This window comes from Sphaerodactylus townsendi, linkage group LG16 (genome assembly GCF_021028975.2).
Source record: "Sphaerodactylus townsendi isolate TG3544 linkage group LG16, MPM_Stown_v2.3, whole genome shotgun sequence".
NCBI classification, from domain to species: Eukaryota; Metazoa; Chordata; class Lepidosauria; order Squamata; family Sphaerodactylidae; genus Sphaerodactylus; species Sphaerodactylus townsendi.
Window position 1 is genome coordinate 2,006,590 of NC_059440.1, and position 23,400 is coordinate 2,029,989.

At 44.4% G+C, this 23,400-nt stretch overlaps 1 protein-coding gene across 3 annotated transcripts in view; it reads right to left on the reverse strand.

The window, feature by feature from the left end:
- The window catches only part of KSR1 (kinase suppressor of ras 1), a 71,774-nt gene that overhangs the window by 32,822 nt on the left and 15,552 nt on the right, over positions 1 to 23,400 (reverse strand). For all 3 annotated transcript variants that reach the window (XM_048519538.1, XM_048519536.1, XM_048519537.1), the window contains 3 exons: positions 18,033 to 18,180; positions 13,976 to 14,441; positions 4,248 to 4,252 (listed from right to left, as the gene is read on the reverse strand). In XM_048519538.1, coding sequence (XP_048375495.1) covers positions 4,248 to 4,252; positions 13,976 to 14,441; positions 18,033 to 18,141 — 580 coding nt within the window. In that variant the 5' untranslated portion in view covers positions 18,142 to 18,180. Of the gene's footprint in view, positions 1 to 4,247; positions 4,253 to 13,975; positions 14,442 to 18,032; positions 18,181 to 23,400 lie in introns of those variants that run through there.

Sequence of the window (23,400 nt, forward strand, 5' to 3'; positions counted from 1 at the left end):
AAAAGCAAACCCCAAGGGCTTGCTAAGTTCATGAACAACGGACTCCACCCAAACACTGGATTTGCATTCACCAATACTGCTGCTGCTGCAGGGCATGAAAATGTGAATCACTCCCTGAACTGAAAAACCCCACCTGCAATACAATGCACTCAACCACACCTTTGCAGAGCAAGTTACTTACTGATTACCAAACACTTACTGATTGGTTCCCCACCCTGGGACATGGACAATATATACCCCACTAAACATTCCCTTCTCACTGGACACAGTATGTAACAGACTTCCCTCTGTGATACACCTCTGAAGATGCCAGCCACAGATGCAGGCGAACATGAGGAACAAGATCCACCAGACCACGGCCACACAGCCCGGAAAACCCACCACAACCAACATTCCAATGTATTTGAGCAACCTCCATTTTCCAGAACAAGAAGTGTGCCCTCCTCAGCGTTCTTCAAATCTAAAGGCTGACGTGGCAGAGGCAGCCAGCATTTGTGGGCAGCCTGGGGCAGAAATCAAGCTGATCAGCGGGGGGCTGAATGGCTACGTACAGAATCAGGCCACCACGCTGTCTTTCAATCCACTGCCCCTGAAAGCGCCTTCAGGCTATCCTTCCACCTAACTCTAGGTGGCATCAAATCCCAGTTTGTGATAACTGCAAGGCAGAGCTTTCTTCCATCCAAGGAATATGCTGATGACTTGCTCAGGATGCCAGAGCTGACAACTCATTTCCTGCAAACTGATTTGCCCACTTTTCAACCACAATAAGATGTGTCCTTCCACGGAACTTCAAAACTACACAAGGGCCGGGGTTTCAAAGATCATGTTCAGCACAGTTTCAGGCTTTGCTGGCATTTCATCTCCAGTCTAGTTTGTGGGTCAAACCCCGGGGCCCCAACTGGATCAAGCCCTTTCCACTTGCTTTCTTTAATGACTAGCAGTCTGGGAGAGGTAACGACAGTATCCCTGACAAAAGCATGCTCAGAACGATAAGGCAAAAATGGGAAATAGATGGCAGCAATATATGGTGTGCAAGTTAAACTCCCTTTTTACCGAATGGGACTGTAGGTGTACATTAGAACATAAGAACATAAGAACAAGCCTGCTGGATCAGACCAGAGTCCATCTAGTCCAGCACTCTGCTACTCGCAGTGGCCCACCAGGTGCCTTTGGGAGCTCACATGCAGGATGAGAAAGCAATGGCCTTCTGTTGCTGCTGCTCCTGAGCACCTGGTCTGCTAAGGCATTTGCAACCTCAGATCAAGGAGGATCAAGATTGGTAGCCATAGATCGACTTCTCCTCCATAAATCTGTCCAAGCCCCTTTTAAAGCTATCCAGGTTAGTGGCCATCACCACCTCCTGTGGCAGCATATTCCAAACACCAATCACACATTGCGTGAAAAAGTGTTTCCTTTGATTAGTCCTAATTCTTCCCCCCAGCATTTTCAATGGATGCCCCCTGGTTCTAGTATTGTGAGAGAGAGAGAGAAAAATTTCTCTCTGTCCACATTTTCTACCCCATGCCTAATTTTATAGGCTTCAATCATATCCCCCCTCAGCCGTCTCCTCTCCAAACTAAAGAGTCCCAAACGCTGCAGCCTTATGAAAGGAAGGTGCTCCATTTTTGAAAGGCAAAATTTGATAGGGCATTCCAGTGTAAGGCAATAAATAACATTCATGTAAATGTTAACAATGTAAATGATGCTTTCCAGAGCATAAGGCAACCGGTTCCTGCCCCAAGGGGATGGCAATCTGAATGTGGGGACAAGGAAGACAAGATGGGAGAGAAAATGGGGGATTCTGCCCAAGACTGCCCAGGGAAAGTAGGCACAGAAGGAACGGTGTGCATAAAGGCAGGAAGAGGGGCAGCACGACACCCCTGTTCCGGGAGGCAATTCTAGGCATAAAGGGCAACGAGGGAGACAAAAAATGCCTCTTACTGGCACCTGATCTTTCAGACATTCAAGGATTCTTTCTGGCCATCTCCGTTCTTCAATACACATTTCATCCCTCAGTTACAAAGACAACAGCTCCACAAACTAACACAAATGCCACGTAACCAGCAGCCTTGTCAGGAACTCTGCCGACAGAAGCTACGGGGCCTTCGGCCGGGCAACATTCCAATCTATACAATTCAGCAATCACAAACCATAACCACAGAAATATATACACAACAGCCGCCATTCATGTTTCAAGCGACAGTAATTTTGCCCCCAAGTATTAAACTGTGTATGGAAAACAGGATTCCATTTAAGCCGACATTAACTGTGCAGGCCCTCTAGTTGTTTGGAGGCTGTGGCCGGCTGGTTGAGAGTGAGTAGGCTGAAATTGAATCCAGCAATGACGGGAGGTTCTGTGGGTGGGTCAGGGAGAGATGCCGGCCAATTTTGGGCTGCCTGTTCTGGACAGTGAGGAAGTACATCTATCCTCATCGGTACGTAATGTGGGTGGGATTCTGGACTCCAGGTTGTCTCTGGAGGCCCAGATTTCTAGGACCACCCAGACGGCCTGTTACCATCTCCGACAGGCACGCCAGTTGGCCCCATATCTCTCCAGTTCTGACCTTGCCACAGTAATCCATGCAACCATCACGTCTAGGCTGGATTATTGTAACTCGCTCTACACGGGCCTTCCCTTGAAGCTGTTCATCTCCTGGCAGGGGTTTTGAGCAGAGACCACATTACATCTGTCCTTTATAAACTGCACTGGCTGCCAATTGAGTACCGGGCCATCTTCAAGTTTTTGGTTTCAACCTTTAAGGCCCTGATTTGGAACCATGTACCTGAGCAACCACCTCTCCCCATATTGCCCAACTAGGTTTCTCCGCTCCTCGGAGGTGCACCTTCTGAGAGTCCCCGGCTGGCCTCAATGAGGACCAGGGCTTTCTCAGTCCTGGCCCCAACCTGATAGAACAAGCTCCCCCAACCTTCACATTACATTAATTTAAAAACACATCTACCGTATACTCTTTTCAGCTAAAAAAACTAAGGGGCTTTCCGCACTACAGAAGGGTCGACTCGGTTCCCTTCAGTGGAGGGCGATTCCAGGCTGTCCCCACAGCAACTGAGTTGGCCCCCTGGAACTGAGCTAAGTGGGCGGGATCATCTTGGTGCCTGTCTCGCTCCTCGATTGTGATTGGAGCTTGTGTTACCACGGGAAACAGGAGCGTTCTTTTTTTTTACAGTTTTTACAGTTTACAGTTTACAGTTACATGTGCTTTCTGCCCGCCACGACTCTCCCATTCTGCGCATGCCACAAAAGTGGCTCCTGATTGGTTGAACGGATGAGGTGTCGTTTCGATGTGTCCGCACTTCGAAGCTTCGAAGCGGTATTGACCTTGTTCTGGCAGAAAAGTGTAGTTCATAACTGCGACAAGGATGTCGCAGTTCTGAGGGGGGGGGGGCTGAGACAAAACAATGTTGAGCTCGGTGGCAGTGCGGATTCACTGAGGCGAACCTAGGTAGAAACCAGCACAACTCTGTCAGTGCGGAAAGCCCCTAAGTAGAATTGTAACTTCACAAGCCTACTAGGACCCGAGCAGAGAATTCTAAACAAAGACAGTCCAGCACGTGACCAGTGAAATTACAATTCCACTTAGTTCTTTTTGTTGAAAAGAGTATACAGCAAACAAAACAGGGAAAGGGAAATATATGTCGGCTTGGCAAGATTGCTGTCTAGCCCTGAGGCTACAGAAGTCTAATGATCAGTCGCTGTCAAAGTTAGTCATCACTGACACCGTGCAAAGTTCAGCCATCTCATCAAACTGAGCAGCTCTGCATTATGTCACTCCTCCTAAATGCTGGCTGAACAAGCCATCAGCATCAGAGCAGGAAAAATAGGGCCGGCAAGGACAGATCTGTACAGATGAACCCAGATTGCTCCCAAACACAAGTTAAACACGGCGGGTGGGCAGGCAATTATAAACCTCTAGAGAAAAAGCGGGTGCGCATCACGCTCTTCTGCTGACTGACAGCTATCTCCCCAATACCTGTCCCCCGTTTTGGTTTCTTGGCTAAATAAACTCCAGTTTACTTCAACTCCACTCAGAGGTGGAACCGCTGAATGAAGGCAAGGGGAGGGGCTCAGCTCCGTGGCGCTAGCTGGAGGTCCATAAAGATACCACCCGTCCTCATCATCTCCCAGCCTTCGAAGGAGCTGAGCAGGAGCTGAAAGCAGTTTGGTCCTACTGTCCTGAGGCAAACTCCAGACGAAAGGCAAGCCTTGGGCAAAACAGTGCAACACTCACCAAATCTGAAAGACAAGAGAGAGAGGGTGGGGGGAAAAATGTGAGTTAGCCTTAGTCAGAGTCCCAGAATTGACCCGTCCGACCCCAGCTTGCAGACTCGGTCTGGGAAACCCTCTCCAAGGTTGCTTCCTTTCAGCAGCCTCTGAGAAGCTTAAAAAAAGACTGAGCTTGGGACTTCACGACTTCACGTGTTCTGCCACTGCGGCTCAAGTCATCAGGGGACCAAAGTAATGCAGTCATTTCTGTGAAACCACAAGATTCCTGTCTTGACAGATGCTGTTACATTCTCTTCCAAACATGCTGGACTTGCACAGTAAGGGGTTAAAGTTTGAAAATTGCTGCCAGAGGATGTAATGATAGATTAGATAGTTTCATAGAAGATAGGTTTATCAGTGGCTCTTAGCCACAGTGACTCAAGGCAGTAAACCTCTGAATACCAGCACCAGGACACAACATCAGGGGAAGGTCTCAGCCTCTATGCCACGTTGCTGGACATCTAGAGGGACTGGTTGGCCGCTGTGTGAGACAGGATACTGGACTAGATGAGCCCTCAATGGTCTGATCCAGCAAGTCTCTTCTTAAGTTCTGATAGTTCCAGTTCTGGAGAAGCGTCAGGATAGCAGTGTGAGTGATTCCTCCTCTAAGATGATAACAACATCCCTGGCATTTAGGCTCACTAAGACCTTTTTATTCTTTTAATTTACTGTTTTTAACCGCTTAGTTATATAATCTTATCTTACTTGCCTTTTTAACAAGCTGAATTTTATCTAAGGTATTTTAAGCATTTTACGAGCTGGTCTCACCCTAACTGGGCTCCGCTTTGCATTTAGTTTTTTTTTTTAATTGGCTTTCATTTTAACTGATTAATTTTTAAAACTAATTGGTTTTAGCTATATAGCAGTTAAGATCCGTACTGTTTTAACAGTTTTATCTACTGGGTTTTATCTTAACTATTTTGTGAGCTGAACCCCCTTGAAGCTGACAGAAGATGGAGGAACGAACAGACGCTTGCTGAAGAAGAAGAAGAAGAAGAAGAAGAAGAAGAAGAAGAAGAAGAAGAAGAAGAAGAAGAAGAAGAAGAAGAAGAAGAAGAAGAAGAAGAAGAAGAAGACAAAGAAGAAGAAGACAAAGAAGACAAAGAAGAAGAAGAAGAAGAAGAAGAAGAAGAAGAAGAAGAAGAAGAAGAAGAAGAAGAAGAAGAAGAAGAAGAAGAAGAAGAAGAAGAAGAAGAAGAAGAAGAGGAGGAGGAGGAGGAGGAGGAGGAGGAGGAGGAGGAGTTTGGATTTATATCCCCCTTTCTCTCCTGTAGGAGACTCAAAGGGGCTTACAATCTCCTTGCCCTTCCCCCCTCACAACAAACATCCTGTGAGGTGGGTGGGGCTGAGACTAGTCCAAGGTCACCCAGCTGGCGTGTGTGGGAGTGCACAGGCTAATCTGAATTCCCCAGATAAGCCTCCACAACTCAAGCGGCAGAGCTGGGAATCAAACCCGGTTCCTCCAGATTAGATACACGAGCTCTTAACCTCCTACGCCACTGCTGCTCCCCCACTGCTGCCCCCCTTCCCTAACCACTGCTTTAGAGTAGACTGATTTTGCTGCATTTGAAGTTCACTGCTGTAAGTCAATTGCGCAAGGTTTTAAGGAAAGACTGTTTTAACAGGAAGACAGTTTTACGACTTCACATCTAATTTACAGCCAATTAGCTGCCACTGCTCCATCATCCTACTACTGAGAGGCCCCTTGCTAGTTGAGCAGAGGCAGAGTGCTCCCCCGCCCCCCACCTGTGTTGCTTTCTCCTTCTTCCAACACACCTTACTGGACTTCACTTGCTGCAACAGACTCACATGTCCACCTCCCCCTACCCCTGTGGTGGCGAACCTTTGTCACTCCAGATGTTATGGACTACAATTCCCATCAGCCCCTGCCAGCATGGCCAATTGACCATGCTGGCAGGGGCTGATTGGAATTGTAGTCCATAACATCTGGAGTGCCAAAGGTTCGCCACCACTGCCCTACCCTCTAATTTCTCTTTAAAGATAAAGAGAATCCCTTGGGCAAGCCCTGGGTCAGTACTGACCCATGGGGTGGGGTCACATCACAACATTTACAAGGCATACCTTTTTATGGGGTGGTTTGCCTTCCCCAGCGATCTACACTTTACCCCCAGCAAGCGGAGTACTCATTTTACCAACCTCGGAAGGATGGAAGGTTGAGTCAATCTTGAGCCGGCTGCCTGAACCCCAACTTCAGCTGGTACCGAATGCAGGTGGGGAATAGAGCTTGCACTGATGTACCGCAGCTTCCCACTCTGCCGCATACGACTCTTAATTTCTCTTTCGATTAGTAATATTTGCTCATAGTAGAATTTTGAATTTGTGTAACATTTATTGTGTGTGTTTCCAAATCTGAATTCAATTAATCTTTTATTCCAAGTGTTTTAATTTTAACTCAGTGCCTGTTTATTTCTAAGAATCTGCACACTCTTGTGAAGTATTAATCTTGAACCCTTGTATAGACTTGGCAGAATGGTCCCAATAATAATTGTTCTGGTTATATGTGTGTACAGTCCTTTGATACTGAGTGAAGTGGGGGAAAGGAGTTCACCTGGTACTAGGGAGAATAGGCTGAAGGTTATAGAGAGAACTGAGCAAATAGTTCAAAAACCCAGCAGCGAGGGGGATAAAACCTTAAATAAGCACCCACGGGGCATGAACCAAAGCCTTAGATGTCTCCAATGCACAAAGCAAGGGTAATAAATAGGATGAACTGGAACTCTTAACATGGCACACAATAATAATAATAATAATAATAATAATAATAATAATAATAATAATAAAATAATAATAATACACCTCTATGCTAAAGCGTTATGTGTAAATTGATGATGATGATGATGATGATGATGATGATGATGATGATGATGATGATGATGATGGATGAATGGATGAATGGAGGATGATGATGATGATGATGATGATGATGATGATGATGATGATGATGGCGGCTTTTGGCTCAAATACCTAACCAGTTTGCACCCGGCAATGGCCAAGCAGTTCAATGAAGCCATGCAAAATGGTGAAATCGATCAATGGCTAACAACTGGGAAGGCATACTTGATTCTGAAAGATCCAGCCAAAGGAGCAACACCTGGAAACTACAGGCCAATAACATGTTTACCCATCGATGCCTCAAACTGCTCTCACTGGCATAATAGCAGATAACATCATGGACTACTTGGTTTAAAATAGCATCCTGCCAGTGGAGCAAAAAGGAAACAAAAGAAGAAGCAGGGGTACAAAAAGATCAACTCCTGATAGATAAAATGAGAATGGAGAACTGCAAGAATTGAAGAACGAATTTGCATATGGTCTGGATCGACATTACAAGAAGGCATTTGACTCACTGGCCCCATAGTTGGATCATGAAATGCTTGGAAACAATCGGTATCAGCAAAAACATTCAAGTATTCACTGAAAAAGCGATGAGATTGTGCGGGAAAATTGAACTGATAGGGTCGGAAATGAAAACTTTGGAACAGTCAACATTAAGCTTGCAGGAATTTTCCAAGGTTATTCACTATCACCTTTACTGTTGATCATTGCCACAATTCCCACTAACAGTAATTCTTTTAAAGAAAAAACAAAGTTGGGCTATCAAATGGCCAAAGACTCAGAAAAAAATCTCACATTTGCTGTACATGGATGATTTTAGCCGTATGATATCATCAGACACAGAAATCCAGTCACTAGTAAACACAGTCCAAATATTCAGCACACAGACATTTCGATGGAGTTTGGCCTGGAAAAGTGCGCTACTGTGGCAATAAAGGGGGGCAAGATCACCGAGAGAGATGGGGTTGAAATGCCCGATGGCTAACTCGTCGAGTGCAACCAAGAGGCAGCTAATAAATACCTGGGCATTTTGCAGCTGGATAACATCAAGCATGGGCAAGTGAAGACTGTTGTCATAAGGGAGTACACCCAGAGGGTCAGGAAAATTTTGAACTCTAAATTAAACGGTGGGAATACTCATCAAGGCCACCGCCAACACCTGGGCCATAAATTCAAGTATCAGGGTACACTGCTGGAATCATCAACTGGACACAGGCTGAGTTGGATGCACTGGATAGAAAAAAAACTCGGAAGCTTATGACAATGCACTCATGCCTTTACACTCCACACAGCATACTCGATAGATCATACCTTCCCCGGAGATCTGGAAGGGGCTTACTGCAAGTACAGCAAACAGTGGAAGAGGAGAAGCATGCACTGGCCGATTATGTGAAGGAAAGTCAAGAACAGGCATTGATTGAAGTGAAGAACAGACATTTGCTGCAAATCCAGAAAACGAAACAAGACTACAGAAAAAAAATGTAATTAAAATGAGGACTGAAAGCTGGCACAACAAAGCACTGCATGGCCAATTTCTGCAGAATATCAAAGACAAAGTGGATAACCAAAAGACCTGGCTGTGGTTAACAACTGGAACTCTGAAAAAGGAAACTGAATCCCTGATTTTAGCCACCCAAGACCAAACTATTAGAACAAATTCGATCAAGGCCAAAATCGAAAAATCCTCAGATGATGCAAAATGCAGACTGTGCAAAGAAGCTGATGAAACTGTAGATCATGTCCTCAGCAGCTGCAAAAAGATTGCCCAGACTGAGTACAAACAGAGACACAACTCAGTGGCCAAGATGATCCACTGGAATTTATGCAAGAATTACAACATAAGAACAGCTAAGAACTAGTGGGAACATTGTCTGGAGAAAGCATTGAAAATGAGAAGGTCAAGATCCTGTGGGACTTTCTTTAATCTAAACAGACGTAAGTGTTGAAACACAATACACCAGACATCACCGTGATAGAGGACGAGAAAGTGACCATCATCGACATAGCAGTCCCCGGTGACAGCGGGGTCATTGAAAAAGAACACAAGAAGGCCACTAGATACCGCGATTTGAAAATCGAGCTTCAGTTCACCTGGTACTAGGGAGAATAGGCTGAAGGTTATAGAGAGAACTGAGCAAATAGTTCAAAAACCCAGCAGCGAGGGGGATAAAACCTTAAATAAGCACCCACGGGGCATGAACCAAAGCCTTAGATGTCTCCAATGCACAAAGCAAGGGTAATAAATAGGATGAACTGGAACTCTTAACATGGCACAATAATAATAATAATAATAATAATAATAATAATAATAATAATAATAATAATAATAATAATACACTTATGCTGTGTTGTTATGTGTAAATGATGATGATGATGATGATGATGATGATGATGATGATGATGATGATGATGATGATGATGATGATGATGATGATGATGATGATGATGATGATGATGATGATGATGATGATGGCGGCTTTTGGCTCAAATACCTAACCAGTTTGCACCCGGCAATGGCCAAGCAGTTCAATGAAGCCATGCAAAATGGTGAAATCGATCAATGGCTAACAACTGGGAAGGCATACTTGATTCAGAAAGATCCAGCCAAAGGAGCAACACCTGGAAACTACAGGCCAATAACATGTTTACCCACGATGCTCAAACTGCTCACTGGCATAATAGCAGATAACATCATGGACTACTTGGAAGCAAATAGCATCCTGCCAGTGGAGCAAAAAGGGAACAAAAGAAGGAGCAGGGGTACAAAAGATCAACTCCTGATAGATAAAATGATAATGGAGAACTGCAAGAATTGAAGAACGAATTTGCATATGGTCTGGATCGATTACAAGAAGGCATTTGACTCACTGCCCCATAGTTGGATCATGAAATGCTTGGAAACAATTGGCATCAGCAAAAACATTCAAGTATTCACTGAAAAAGCGATGAGACAGTGGAAAATTGAACTGATAGTCGGAAATGAAAACTTTGGAACAGTCAACATTAAGCGAGGAATTTTCCAAGGTTATTCACTATCACCTTTACTGTTTATCATTGCCATGTTCCCACTAACAGTAATTTTAAAGAAAACAAAGTTGGGCTATCAAATGGCCAAAGACTCAGAAAAAATCTCACATTTGCTGTACATGGATGATTTGAAGCTGTATGGGATATCAGACACAGAAATCCAGTCACTAGTAAACACAGTCCGAATATTCAGCACAGACATTTCAATGGAGTTTGGCCTGGAAAAGTGCGCTACTGTGGCAATAAAGGGGGGCAAGATCACCGAGAGTGATGGGATTGAAATGCCTGATGGCCAACTCATCAAGTGCAACCAAGAGGCAGCTAATAAATACCTGGGCATTTTGCAGCTGGATAACATCAAGCATGGGCAAGTGAAGACTGTTGTCATAAGGGAGTACACCCAGAGGGTCAGGAAAATTTTGAACTCTAAATTAAACGGTGGGAATACCATCAAGGCCACCAACACCTGGGCCATACCCGTTATCAGGTACACTGCTGGAATCATCAACTGGACACAGGCTGAGTTGGATGCACTGGATAGAAAAACTCGGAAGCTTATGACAATGCACCATGCCTTACACCCACACAGTGATACTGATAGATTATACCTTCCCCGGAGATCTGGAGGCAGGGGCTTACTGCAAGTACAGCAAACAGTGGAAGAGGAGAAGCATGCACTGGCCGATTATGTGAAGGAAAGTCAAGAACAGGCATTGATTGAAGTGAAGAACAGACATTTGCTGCAAATCCAGAAAACCAAACAAGAATACAAAAAAAATGTGATTAAAATGAGGACTGAAAGCTGGCACAACAAAGCACTGCATGGCCAATTTCTGCAGAAAATCAAAGACAAGGTGGATAACGAAAAGACCTGGCTGTGGTTAACAACTGAAACTCTGAAAAAGGAAACTGAATCCCTGATTTTAGCCACCCAAGAGCAAGCCATTAGAACAAATTCGATCAAGGCCAAAATCGAAAAATCCTCAGATGATGCAAAATGCAGACTGTGCAAAGAAGCTGATGAAACTGTAGATCATGTCCTCAGCTGCTGCAAAAAGATTGCCCAGACTGAGTACAAACAGAGACACAACTCAGTGGCCAAGATGATCCACTGGAATTTATGCAAGAATTACAACATAAGAACAGCTAAGAACTGGTGGGAACATTGTCTGGAGAAAGTAATGGAAAATGAGAAGGTCAAGATCCTGTGGGACTTTCGAATCCAAACAGACGAAGTGTTGAAACACAATACACCAGACATCACCATGATCGAGGACAAGAAAGTGACCACCATCGACATAGCAGTCCCCGGTGACAGCAGGGTCATTGAAAAAGAACACAAGAAGGTAACTAGATACCGCGATTTGAAAATCGAGCTTCAGCGTGTATGGCACAAACCAGCCGAGGTCGTCCCAGTGGTAATCGGCACGCTGGGCACCATCCCGAAAACACTAGGGCAGCACTTGAAACATCTTCGAATTGACAAAAATTAACATCTGTCAAATTCAGAAGGCAGCCCTGCTGGGATCCGCACGAATACTACGCCGATACATTACAATTTCCTAGACCTCTGGGTGAGGCTCGAATTGTAATGAAGGCCAACAACCAGCTAAAGATCTGGCAGCTGTGAAATCTACAATCATCATCATCATCATCATCATCATCATCATGAGGAGGAGGAGGAGGATGAAGAGGAAGAAGAAGAGGAGTAGGAGGAGTTTGGATTTATATCCCCCCTTTCTCTCCTGTAGGAGACTCAAAGGGCCTTACAATCTCCTTGCCCTTCCCCCCTCACAACAAACACCCTGTGAGGTGGGTGGGGCTGAGAGAGCTCCGAGAAGCTGTGACTAGCCCAAGGTCACCCAGCTAGCATGTGTGGGAGTGCACAGGTTAATATAAATTCCCCAGGTAAGCCTCCACAGCTCAAGTGGCAGACCCAGTTCCTCCAGATTAGAATGCACCTGCTCTTAACCACTACGTCACTGCTGCTCCTGAAGCATCACTGAAACCTGGTGGGATGAATCTCATGACTGGAATGTAATAATTGAGGGGTACAACCTATTCCACAGAAATAGATCTAGGAAAGGCGGGAGAGTAGTGCTATATGTCAGGGATGATTACACCTGTGAGCAGGTCCATGACTTAAATCCTGGGAACCAGGTTGAGAGCATCTGGGTAAAAATTAAGGGAGAAAAAAACAACAGTGATTTCATTGTGGGGGTCTGTTACAGATCTGTAACAGTTTTTGAATGTTTGTGTTTTATCTGCTTGATACTGCTTTTTTAATACTTTTGTTCTGATGTGGTTTTATGCTGCCTGATTTCATTGTTTTGTCTGTAGCAACACACTACCTTGAGAGTCCACAGAGTGAAGCACACATTTCAAAAATCTATCTACTGACTTCTTCCAAGGGGCTCAGAACAGCTTACATGGTTTGTCAGACACTTTATCTTTAAAACAAACCTGTGAAGAAAGTTAGGCTGGGAGGAAGGAAGAGCGGCTCCAAGTCATGCAGTGAACATTAAATCTCAGTGGGGAATTTGAACCCAGGTCTCCCCATCTTAGTCCAATACCCTAACCACTGTGCAGTGTGATCCACTTCATGACCAACCCATTCAGTCTAATGGAGCCATATGGAAAGGAATGGTGCCTGTTCAACCAATCCAATCCACAACCTTTATTAGGCATAAAACCGGTGTGTGTCAAGAATTCCAAATACAATAAGAAGGTCATTATTGCACATCTTGTAGTACACAGAGTAAAAATATAGCAACAGCTTCCGAGATTTCAACATTAGAATTATTTAGAAGCTTAGCCATTTTTAACTTATCAGAAAGGAGCATAAATCCTGTTGGCAATACAGCCCTCAAATCAGTTCTAATGTTGTTGTATTTTGAACAGTAAAGCAAAATATGAGAAAGTGAATCAGTTGTATCAGGATAGAATCGACAGCAACGCTCATTTTGTGGAATATTAAAAAAGCGACCTTGAAGATGTACTGAGGGAAAAGAGTTACACCTTGTTCTAGTCATGACCCATCTGCAATTGTAATTAACAAGTTGTTAATTAGCAGGGCTAGATATATAGCAGGGCTAGATTTCTGAGGGATAATCCCAAAGAATATTGGAGAGCAAGAGCTTTGCGCTTTGCTCAGGAGAAATTGATATTCTTGATCAAATAATCTAGTCTTTAGACGATGATAAATCTCTGGAGCGGTGAGCATTTGTAGGACCTCTCAAGAGAAGCCCAAGGAAAAGATCTTTTTTTCAATATGTAGCCACCATTTCGAAAGCTGAAGCTCTCTCATTTCTAACAGGGACAAACTATTAAGGTCTGTGCAGAAACACAGATGCAGCCAAAACTTAAAAGTTACAACCCATGCCCTTGTTTCTAATAAATGTTGCCCTGATTCCAAACAAAGAACACCATAGGGGACACAATGCGAGGTGCCAAAGATCTTATACAGGAAGTTGGATTGGATGCGTTCCAATTTCTGGTGCCATGCTTGGATCCAGATGGGGAATACCATACAAAAGGTACTGGGCCACCTTGGCGTTAAACACCTTCAACGCTGCTGGTATGAATCTACCACCATTGATATTAAAGAATTTCAGTACTGCAGCGGATAGCCTGTTCAACCTTTTATCCACTTTTATGTTTACTATAATTACAACACCTAGTGAACTTGTAATAAAATCATCTATCAATATTATGAATTAAGATTTGGGCTTAAACTGGGCAATATGCTGACTCATACAAGGCGGCACTGCATTAAAAACCACAACTTTCACAGACCCACAAGCAACTTACTTGCTAGGAGGTACTTCATCTATTCTGTTGCCAAGCTGCGATTCATGGGATTTGCTCCTCGTGAGCGTCGGGAAGTTGGGCAGCAGCTGGAAAACCTTTCGGCAGGGTGGGGGTGGAGTCCGTGGGGGTTTCCTCCTCTTGAGCTGGGGCGTGGTGGGGGGTGTGATGGTGAGGCTGTACGGAGTCCTAAGGTTCCGTGGCCCGCAGTGCGTAGGGAAGGCAAAAGATTCCAAGAGGTTATCCGCACTGGCTGGAGGTCCTTGGCTCAAGGGGGCGTTGTCCAAAGATGGAACTGTAGACACAGAGACGCAGTGGGACTGCTGGCCATTTCCCTTTGAAGATGACTGGGTTCCATGCATCCACATGACGGCTGCGGGACAGGGGGAGAGTTCCGAAGGGGGCATCAAGTGGTTCTCTCGCCGCACATCTGAAGAATTCCACAGCAGATCGTCCTTGTATTCACCACCTATATGAACACAGAACACTATTCAGCATCAGCAAAGAGCACAGAGCCCCCGAGAGCGGGGCAGGCATGATGCCTGCTGCCCAAGACGTTGTATCTTGTGGGCTGTAACAATCCAGATTTGACTCTAACTGCCGTTCGCTACTTCTGCCTGCCTCTTCAGGGCTTGCGCTTGAGAAGCACGTCTCCCTCCCCAATGCGCAGTGCATCACAAACCCCTCCTTCAGATTCTCCTCCCTCCTTCGCAACCTCACTGAATGGCCTGAGACAAGCAACCATCTCTCAACATACATTCTGCTCAGCCTGCCAACTGGGCTGTGCAGGCTGGGCACGACTTGCTTGGTCTGCAGCAGCGCTCCGCCATCCATGAGCAAAGACAGACCAAAACCGCAGAGGAAACAAAACGAAGGCAATGAAGCTGGGATGGGAAGGAAGAACCTGCGTGAAAGTCTGCAGTCTCAGACTGCTCTCTTCACTCTTTGCTCCACGACTTTTGTGCTCTCCAGTGAGGAGGAGGCAAGCCTGCCTCTCGGGCAAGTTAACACAGCTTTTGATGCAAAGCACTTTGAACAACAGCAACAAAAATGCTACATAGACAAGTAAAGTCTGGCGCACCCCAGTTAACTGTAAGATTCGACTAGATACTTTGGTACCTTATGAGATTCCAGAATGGATTTGATTGCCTTCAGCCAGCATGGCCAATTGGCCATGCTGGCAGGGGCTGATGGGAATTGTAGTCCATAACATCTGGAGTGCCAAAGGTTCGCCACCACGGGACTAGAACTTAAATCAAATATGTCAAGAGAACCCAGAAGCACACAGTATGATCACAGTTTTGGCAGCGTCCCACGACCAACACACTTCTCTTAAATCAGAAGCCTCCAAAAGGCACCACTTCAAGAAGGGACCATGTTTGGGCTACATTCTCTAGTTCCTAACAAGACTCCTTGTTTCAGAACCCTTGCTTATTTACGGTCGACTTTAACTGACTGTGGGTCCCTATAAAAAAATTCCATATATCAACAGGCTTTGTCCATGTGATATGGGGGAAATAGAGACCCTGACGCATATTTTTTTACGATGCCCCACTCACAAAGAAATGAGGGCAAAACTGTTTGACTCTCTTCCTACATCAATTTTTCTTGGCCCTGAGGATTGTGCCATGGAAAGACTATTAGAAGATGCCAATCCGAATATAACCAGAGAGGTGGCAAAATTCAGTGCTTATGTGGTTGCGGGTGCTACGCACGCAGGAAGCAATAAAAAAAATAGTCGAACCTTTGGGATCAATGATTTTATCTTTTATTCAAATTTTATTCCAGTTTTTAACTTGAACTTATATTATGGTTTGGACAAACAGTCTTTGGAAACTGGTTACCTCAATTTTATTTTGTATCTGGTCTGGAAATGTACTATCTGGATTTTATATTTTATATCTGATATTTTCTGGTCTTTGACCGAAATAAAATATTGATTGATTGATTGATTGATTGACTGTGGGTCCCAAAGGTCTTCCATCTCCTGCTGCCTCAAACTATTACAATTGCCAGCGTAGGGGATTCAGTGTTAGTACAAAGGAAAGACTCTGCCAACCAGCAACATTCCTTTTAAGGAACTCCCCTTTCCCTCTTTAAATGCTGACTGTACGGGGGACAGAGCAGTTGGTGCCAATTTAGACTCTAAACGCAGCAGTGCGGGAAGTCTTTGTTGCCTATGAAATACTCGTAAAACATGCTAATTTAAAAACATTTACATATCTAATTTCGCACATCCTGACACTGAAAGTGGTGAATGTGGGGGGTGGAGGAGATTTCCTTCCGAAGCACCACAGGCCTTTGTTCAGCCATCCAGTCATACCCCAAGCTTTTGATAGCCCTGCTTAAAGATAAAGACCACGGGGGGGGGGGGGGGGGTGAAGGGGTGTGCTTTAGCTCAGTGACAGCACATGCTGCACATGCAGAAGGCCCCCAATTCATTCCCTCTCTGGCCTCTCCATTCAGGGATCTCATCCGATGGCAACTGGGGTGTAAACAGATGACTGAACCAAGAATTTCCAGAGGAATGGAAAATGTACTTCTCATATTTTTCTCATACATAGGATCATCAAAGAAGAAAGGCCAAAGAGATTTAAATGATACAAGAGTGTAGAATATGATGAGTTTTAAAAAAGAAAAGGGGGAAATCAATTTGTATAATCAAAATCAATAAGAATATGAAATCTCCATGGTATGAAATATAGCATGTAAGAAGTGTGACCAGGAACGAATGATAGGAATCATATATTAATATACACTACCTCTCCCACCCCCCTCTTAGGAGGATTAGGTTTTAAACGAGAGGCCATCTTGGGACATAATCGTTGTTTTATTATAATTCTGGTAGTCTGTTATGATGTTTTTATTGGTGGTTTTATGTTGTGCACCGCCCAGAGCCCTTCGGGGATGGGGCGGTATATTAAATTGAATAAATAATAATAATAATAATAATAATAATAATAATAATAATAATAATAATAATAATAATAATAATAATAATAATGATGATGATGATGATGATGATGATGATGATGATGATGATGATGATGATGTCTATTCTATATCAGTGTATTTGATTATTAGAATTTGGTTATGACTCTCTCTATGTACGTTAGCTCTTGAATGGTCAGAATTCTATATTAGAAAAGATCCAGTTTTTCTTCTTTCTTACAGTTCTATTTTATTGTCTTATTGTTTCTTTTTATATTCTGTTACTACTGAATTTTTAAAAACATATATTTAAAAAACTCTGGCCTCTTCCCCAGTGAATCCCTGGCATAATCCATGACACATCAAAGAAAAAACTTTAGAGGTATTAGAGGAACTAGATGAAAGAGAGGTCACAGGACACTTTTTATTTAAATTTCCTGCGTTTGTATTCTTGCCTTTCTCCCAAGGAACTTGGGGCAGTGAACCTATATCTCCCCTCCTCCATTTGACCCCCAGAACAACTTTATGAGATACAAGAGGCTGAGAGAGAGAGGGGGGGAGAGAGAGGGGGGGAGAGAGAGGAGAGGGGGAGAGAGAGGAGAGGGGGAGAGAGAGGGGGAGAAGGGGGAGAGAGAGAGGGAGGGAGAGAGGGGAGAGAGAGGGGGGGAGAGAGAGAGTGAGGGGGGAGAGGGGGGAGGGAGGGGGAGGGAGGGGGGAGGGAGGGAAAGAGAGGAGAGGGGGAGGGAGAGAGGGGGAGAGAGGAGGAGAGAGAGAGGGAGAGAGATAGGGAGAGAAAGAGAGGGAGGGAGAGAGAGGGGGAGAGAGAGGGGGAGAGGGGGAGAGAGAGGAGGGAGAGAGGGGGGAGAGAGGGGGAGAGAGAGACAGAGAGAAAGAGAGAGACACAGAGACTGTCCCAAGGTTACCCAGCATCCTTCATGGTAAGAGTGTAAATTTGAACCTGTGTCTCCTGGATTTTAGTCCAATATTTCAACCACTCAACCAAGCAAGCTATTTTTCAAAGGAAGCAAAGGTTGCAGTGAACCCAATAAATGAAAAGTGAGATAAGAAAACGCATCAGGGGAAAGGGGTGGGGCTAATTCCACAAAACAGGAAAAAGGCAAAACCGTACCTGTCCGGGTCACTTTCCTCAAGCAAGCCAGGGCTCCGCTGAGGCGGGAGCACTCCTCTGGACTGGCCCCACAACTCCTCATGGTGTCTTTTACTTTAGATTCATTCATTTCCAGTAAGGCATCGAGAGTCAGGTCCTCCGGTATCCTCTGCAGAGAAAATTATAAAATGACTCTGGCTTATCTGTTCTGGGGAGCTTTCAGGATGAGCAACTCCCCGCCCCCTCGGATGCCCTCTCCCTCCCACCCCATGATTTTGCAGCAATTTTGGGGAATCATTCATTGCGCCTATCTTATTCAAGAAAAAGATCACTAGGGGTTCAGAACAACAGCAAAATCGACAGAGAGCCTCAAGCTTTCCTGGCAGCATCTAACAGATGTTTTGGCAAGAGCATATCAATCTTTTTCAAAGAAGCGGAACAAAGAAACAATCAGAAATTCATCTTCCATTGGCCAGCCCAGTCACTCTGCTTTTCAAAAGGGCAGTCACGAAGCAGATGCAGGAAGTTTGGAGACACGGCTCATTCGCTCTCCCCGTAAGACAAGATTATGTACCAGTCTTTCCCAGAACAACTGATGTGCCAAAACCTACACCCCTTCCAATAATTACAAATACAAGCCCACAGAATACTGGAGGAGAAGGAAGTTGACAAGTAACACTCACCAAATGTGCACACTGTTGGACCGGCTGCCATCTTTCTTCATTGCCCCAACTTGGCTTCTCAGGGGTTGAAGAAGCAACTAAAAACTAGCCCAAGGGCCCTGGGAAGTCAGCTTGCATGAGGGTACCCATGGTCCCAACCCTGATAGCTACATCATTCTCCTCTCCTCCATTTCATCCCCCCAACGACCTTGTGAAGTAGGTTAGGCTAAGAGTATATGCCTGGCCCAAGGTCACCCAGCAAGCTTCTGCGGCAGGAGGGGATCTTCCAGATACTATTTCAACACTTTTAACCACTATGCCGCATTGATTAGAATTTCCCCTTTTGCATTTTTGCAGTAGTTATTAGCTTTATTTTGACAATTCTAGGCAGCTTTAAAAATATACCCGTGACAGTAGGAATGAGAACCCTTCAAAAACAAAAATGAAGGACTAGAAATCACAAGATGGTATTCAGTAGAACAAACTCTGCGCCAGAAAGTTACACAGCCCTGTTTCAGATATAGCCGGCAGAACAGGTTGCACCACCAAAACAAAAGGCTCTGTTCTTACGCATAATTGCCCAACGGATGGAATGTCTGATCACAAACCCCCAGCCACCAGGTGGGCAGGACTCACGGCAAACCGTCCCATCCCACCCCTGACCACCTTCCTCCAAGCCAGGAGCCGCCCCCCCCCCCCCAAACTGCTCTCCTGGAGCGAAGGAGGAGGGGGAGTCCATTTTATTTTAATTCAAAAAGGGCTTTAGCACTAGTCATCCAATAAAGGAACATGGGGGAGCTAAAGTGCAGCAGGGACAACTGCAAGGTTGAACTAAACACACACACACACACCCTTTCATCTCCAAAACTACCGTATATACTCGTGTATAAGTCAACCCACATATAAGTCGAGGCACCTAATTTTATCACAAAAAACTGGGAAAACTTATTGACTCGCGTATAAGTCGAGGGTGGGACATGCAGCAGCTGCTGGTAAATTTCAAAAATAAAAATAGATACCAATAAAATTACATCAATTGAGGCATCAGTAGATTAAATGTTTTTTTAATATTTTGAATATTTATTTCAAAGAAAAACAGAAAAAAAAGTAGAAAAGAGGGTCAACAAGAACAATATGGTATCAACAATAACTTTAAAAGTACAAAAACCTTAGCTCAATCAGCAACCAAGCTAAAACACAAGAGTTAAAATCCTTCAAAACTGGATTCCTCATCATCATCTGTATGTCCAAATGTAACCCAACTTAGATTTTAAGAGGGATAATATCAGAAATTGAAAATCTACTATTAGCTTCCATTTGGGGGTCAATAACTTTGGATCCTCTGACCCAAACTTCACCAAACCTGGCTGGTATCATAAAGAGACTCTCCTGATGAGACCAGCCAGGGAAGCTTATGAAGCTAATTCAGAGGGTTCAAAGTTATGGACCCTCAAAAGGGTAGCCCCATCTACTAATAGCTCCCATTGAAAACAATGGGGAATGGGGCACCTCATTTGGGGGTCCATAACTTTGGACCCCCTGAACCAAACTTTACCAAACTTGGCTGGTATCATCAGGAGTGTCTTCTGAGGGTACCCTGAAAGTTTGGTGCCGCTAGCATAAAAAACTGCACCCCCTGCTGGCCGGCAAAGTAAAAACACCAAAAAAATTTAATGACTCGCATATAAGTCGAGGGAAACTTTTTCAGCATTAAAAATGTGCTGAAAAAATCAACGTATACATGAGTATATACGGTAGATTAAAGCCTCTCTTGTTTTCTTTGCAGGGGCCACTTCATTTTCACTGAGAAGTGGTTCAAAAAACCAAACAAAATGAAGATATGGGGAAGATTCTCACAATCCTTCCTCCCACCTATCCATGTTGGACTTTAAATCATCATCATCATCATCATCATCATCATCATCATCTTTAATGGCATAATTAAAACAACAGCAGCAATATACCAGCAACAATGGCAACCTCAGTGTAATGATACAATCTCCAGTACAGTTATAACCGTTTGCTGATGACAGAGCAGAAAATGTTAGCCAGCGCTTCCAATACACTTGCAGAACCACAATCCAGCATCGTTACCACAATTGATAGATCAGTGTTATCAATGGGGGGGGGGGGTTAGCCACGGGTTTAGATATTTGTTCCTGGCTACACAGTTTAGCCAGGACTTTAAAGTAAATCCGCCTCCTGCCCCCTTTCATAAGGTTTGAGCATGACGTTCCTCCAGACATGCTGGACTTCCTCATACAGGAATTGTCTTTTGTTCTGTCATCCAAGCCCAAGTCTGGAGGGGGGAGCAGGCCCTCCTGAGTGTCTTCCGTTGGCAGCAGAGATACACTACTAGACGCAATGGGGCGCCAGACGTGTCTCTTTGAGGGGACTGGGCAAAGTCAACACAGAGACCCACCCACACCAACGCAGACCGCTTCACTCGCCTGCTTTGCCTCTCCCCAACCTCAGGGAGCTGAGCTGAGCCTCTGGCTTGGGACAGTTCCTACCCAGGTGTGGTAGCCTGATCTTGCCCAAGGCCCCGCGGGGCTCCACCTGTGGGCCCCCCTTCCTCTTTTCTTCAACCCCTCAGCCTTTTCCAGCCTACTTGTTTTCCTCTTCCTTCCTGTCTCTCCTGACATCCTTTCATCTCTGCGACTCCACTCCTGCTGGCCAAGCCCAGCCTCTCCTAACTCCTCCCTTGCCCCAGCTAGGTTTGCATGGGGCTAGCCAGAGGCCCCCATGCACACAGCTAATGCCCTGGGCTGGTACACCTCTAACCCTAACCCTCAGTTGCTGTGTTCAGCTGCTGCCTGACCGGGGGGGGGGGGATTGTCCTGCATGTGGGGCACTCCACTCCTGCTGGGCCCGCTAGTGCTCTTGCAAGATGCCTGTAGAGCAGCGATAGCGAACCTTTTCGAGACCGAGTGCCCAAATTGCAACCCAAAACCCACTTATATATCGCGAAGTGCCAACACGGCAATTTAACTTGAATACTGAGGTTTCAGTTTAGAAAAAGTGGTTGGCTCCGAGACATGCGTTACCCGGGAGTAAGCTTGGTGGTAGTCGGTGGCTTTGCTTTGAAGCAACCGTGCAACTCTTCCAACGGGTGAATCACGACCCTAGGAGGGTTTACTAAGAAGCAAGCCTCATTGCCAGCAACTGAGCTTACTCTCAGGTAAAGGATCGGACTTTAGTTTGCATGAAAATCAGTGGGGTTTAACAGCGCTTAACAGGGTTACCCACACTGCTTCCCCAAAACTAGGTCTTAGGTTTAATGCTAATAATCGAGTCCAGCGGTCCAGGCCAGCCTAGGTGTGTGGGGGGGCAACTCTGTTTGCGCGTGCCCACAGAGAGGGCTCGGAGTGCCACCTCTGGCACCCGTGCCATAGGTTCACCACAACTGCTGTAGAGAATGTGCTCACCAGCCACTTCTCAAACATAGGTCAGGGTTTGGGTTGCATTCAGAGGCAGAAAAAATTGGTTAAAATATTTTCAGTGTTTATTGAGTACAACACATGCTCAGTAAACAAACGAACAGAAAAAATACCTAAAGATTAAAATAACGACATAAAACATTGGTAGCGGAGCTTCAAAAGAAAAAGCAAGCAAAGCGAGGGACTGAAAGTATTGCTGAAAAGAACTGGCCGGCAGAATCTAACAGCTTCAAAATACCTAAGAGAGCAGGCTGGAAAACAGAAGGTTATGCTCAGATGCGCAGAGAGAGTAATAGGAATGAGAGTAGAAGTAGAAGTGCTTCTTTGAATGTTGAAGGGCAATTATACAAAACTGCTGGTAGGGTGTCATGAACAGACCAATCGCACTCTAAGGCCGTTTCCATACGGCCACGCTGGGACAAATCTGAAAGTGACTCTGACTGTTCTGTTGTGGAGCTTCTGTTAAACAACACAGATGTCCTGCTCTTGGAAAAAGTAGCAAAATTTCTTTTACAAGTGACAGAACTTTCTAAGTTATGAATACTGCTATATACAGTCTTCCTGTCTGCGCTTTGAATGTACTCTTAATTTGTATTTCAAAAATGTCTGGCAATGCTCTAGAACCTATTTTTAAATGCCAAATAAAGGTGGTGGTTGTTGTTACTAAAAAAAATTACAATTTTTATTAATTTTGAGGTTTAGCAGAAATTGGAGGGGGAAAAAACTTTTACAGTATAATCAATATGCATATTTATATTAGATAGATCTTCAGTAACTATACTCAAAGTTTGAGAGAGCCTTCATTAACAGTCAAACAAAACTATATTATTCTATAACATTAACATCTTCATACTAATTATAATATATAAATCAGTAAAAAGAGGGATCTATATTATACTATTTCCACTTATCTTTGAATCATTATCTAATCTATATCAACATAAAACTACATTTTCTCCTCATATTTTGATTAATCAATTATTGTCTAATCTAGATTAAGTCAGAATAAAAACATAAATATCAATATTAAATCCAAATATAACTTTGCACAAAGAAAAATCTGAATCTACCAGCAAGAGCCAGGATTCTGACTTTTTCCCATAAGAAGACGACACTAATATTTCTCCAGTTATAGCACATTGCCAAAATCCTCCAACCACAGGCAAAATCCTGAAATCTAGCCCTAAAACACAGAAGATCCAACAGAAGAAGAAGAAGAAGAAGAAGAAGAAGAAGAAGAAGAAGAAGAAGAAGAAGAAGAAGAAGAAGAAGAAGAAGAGGAGGAGG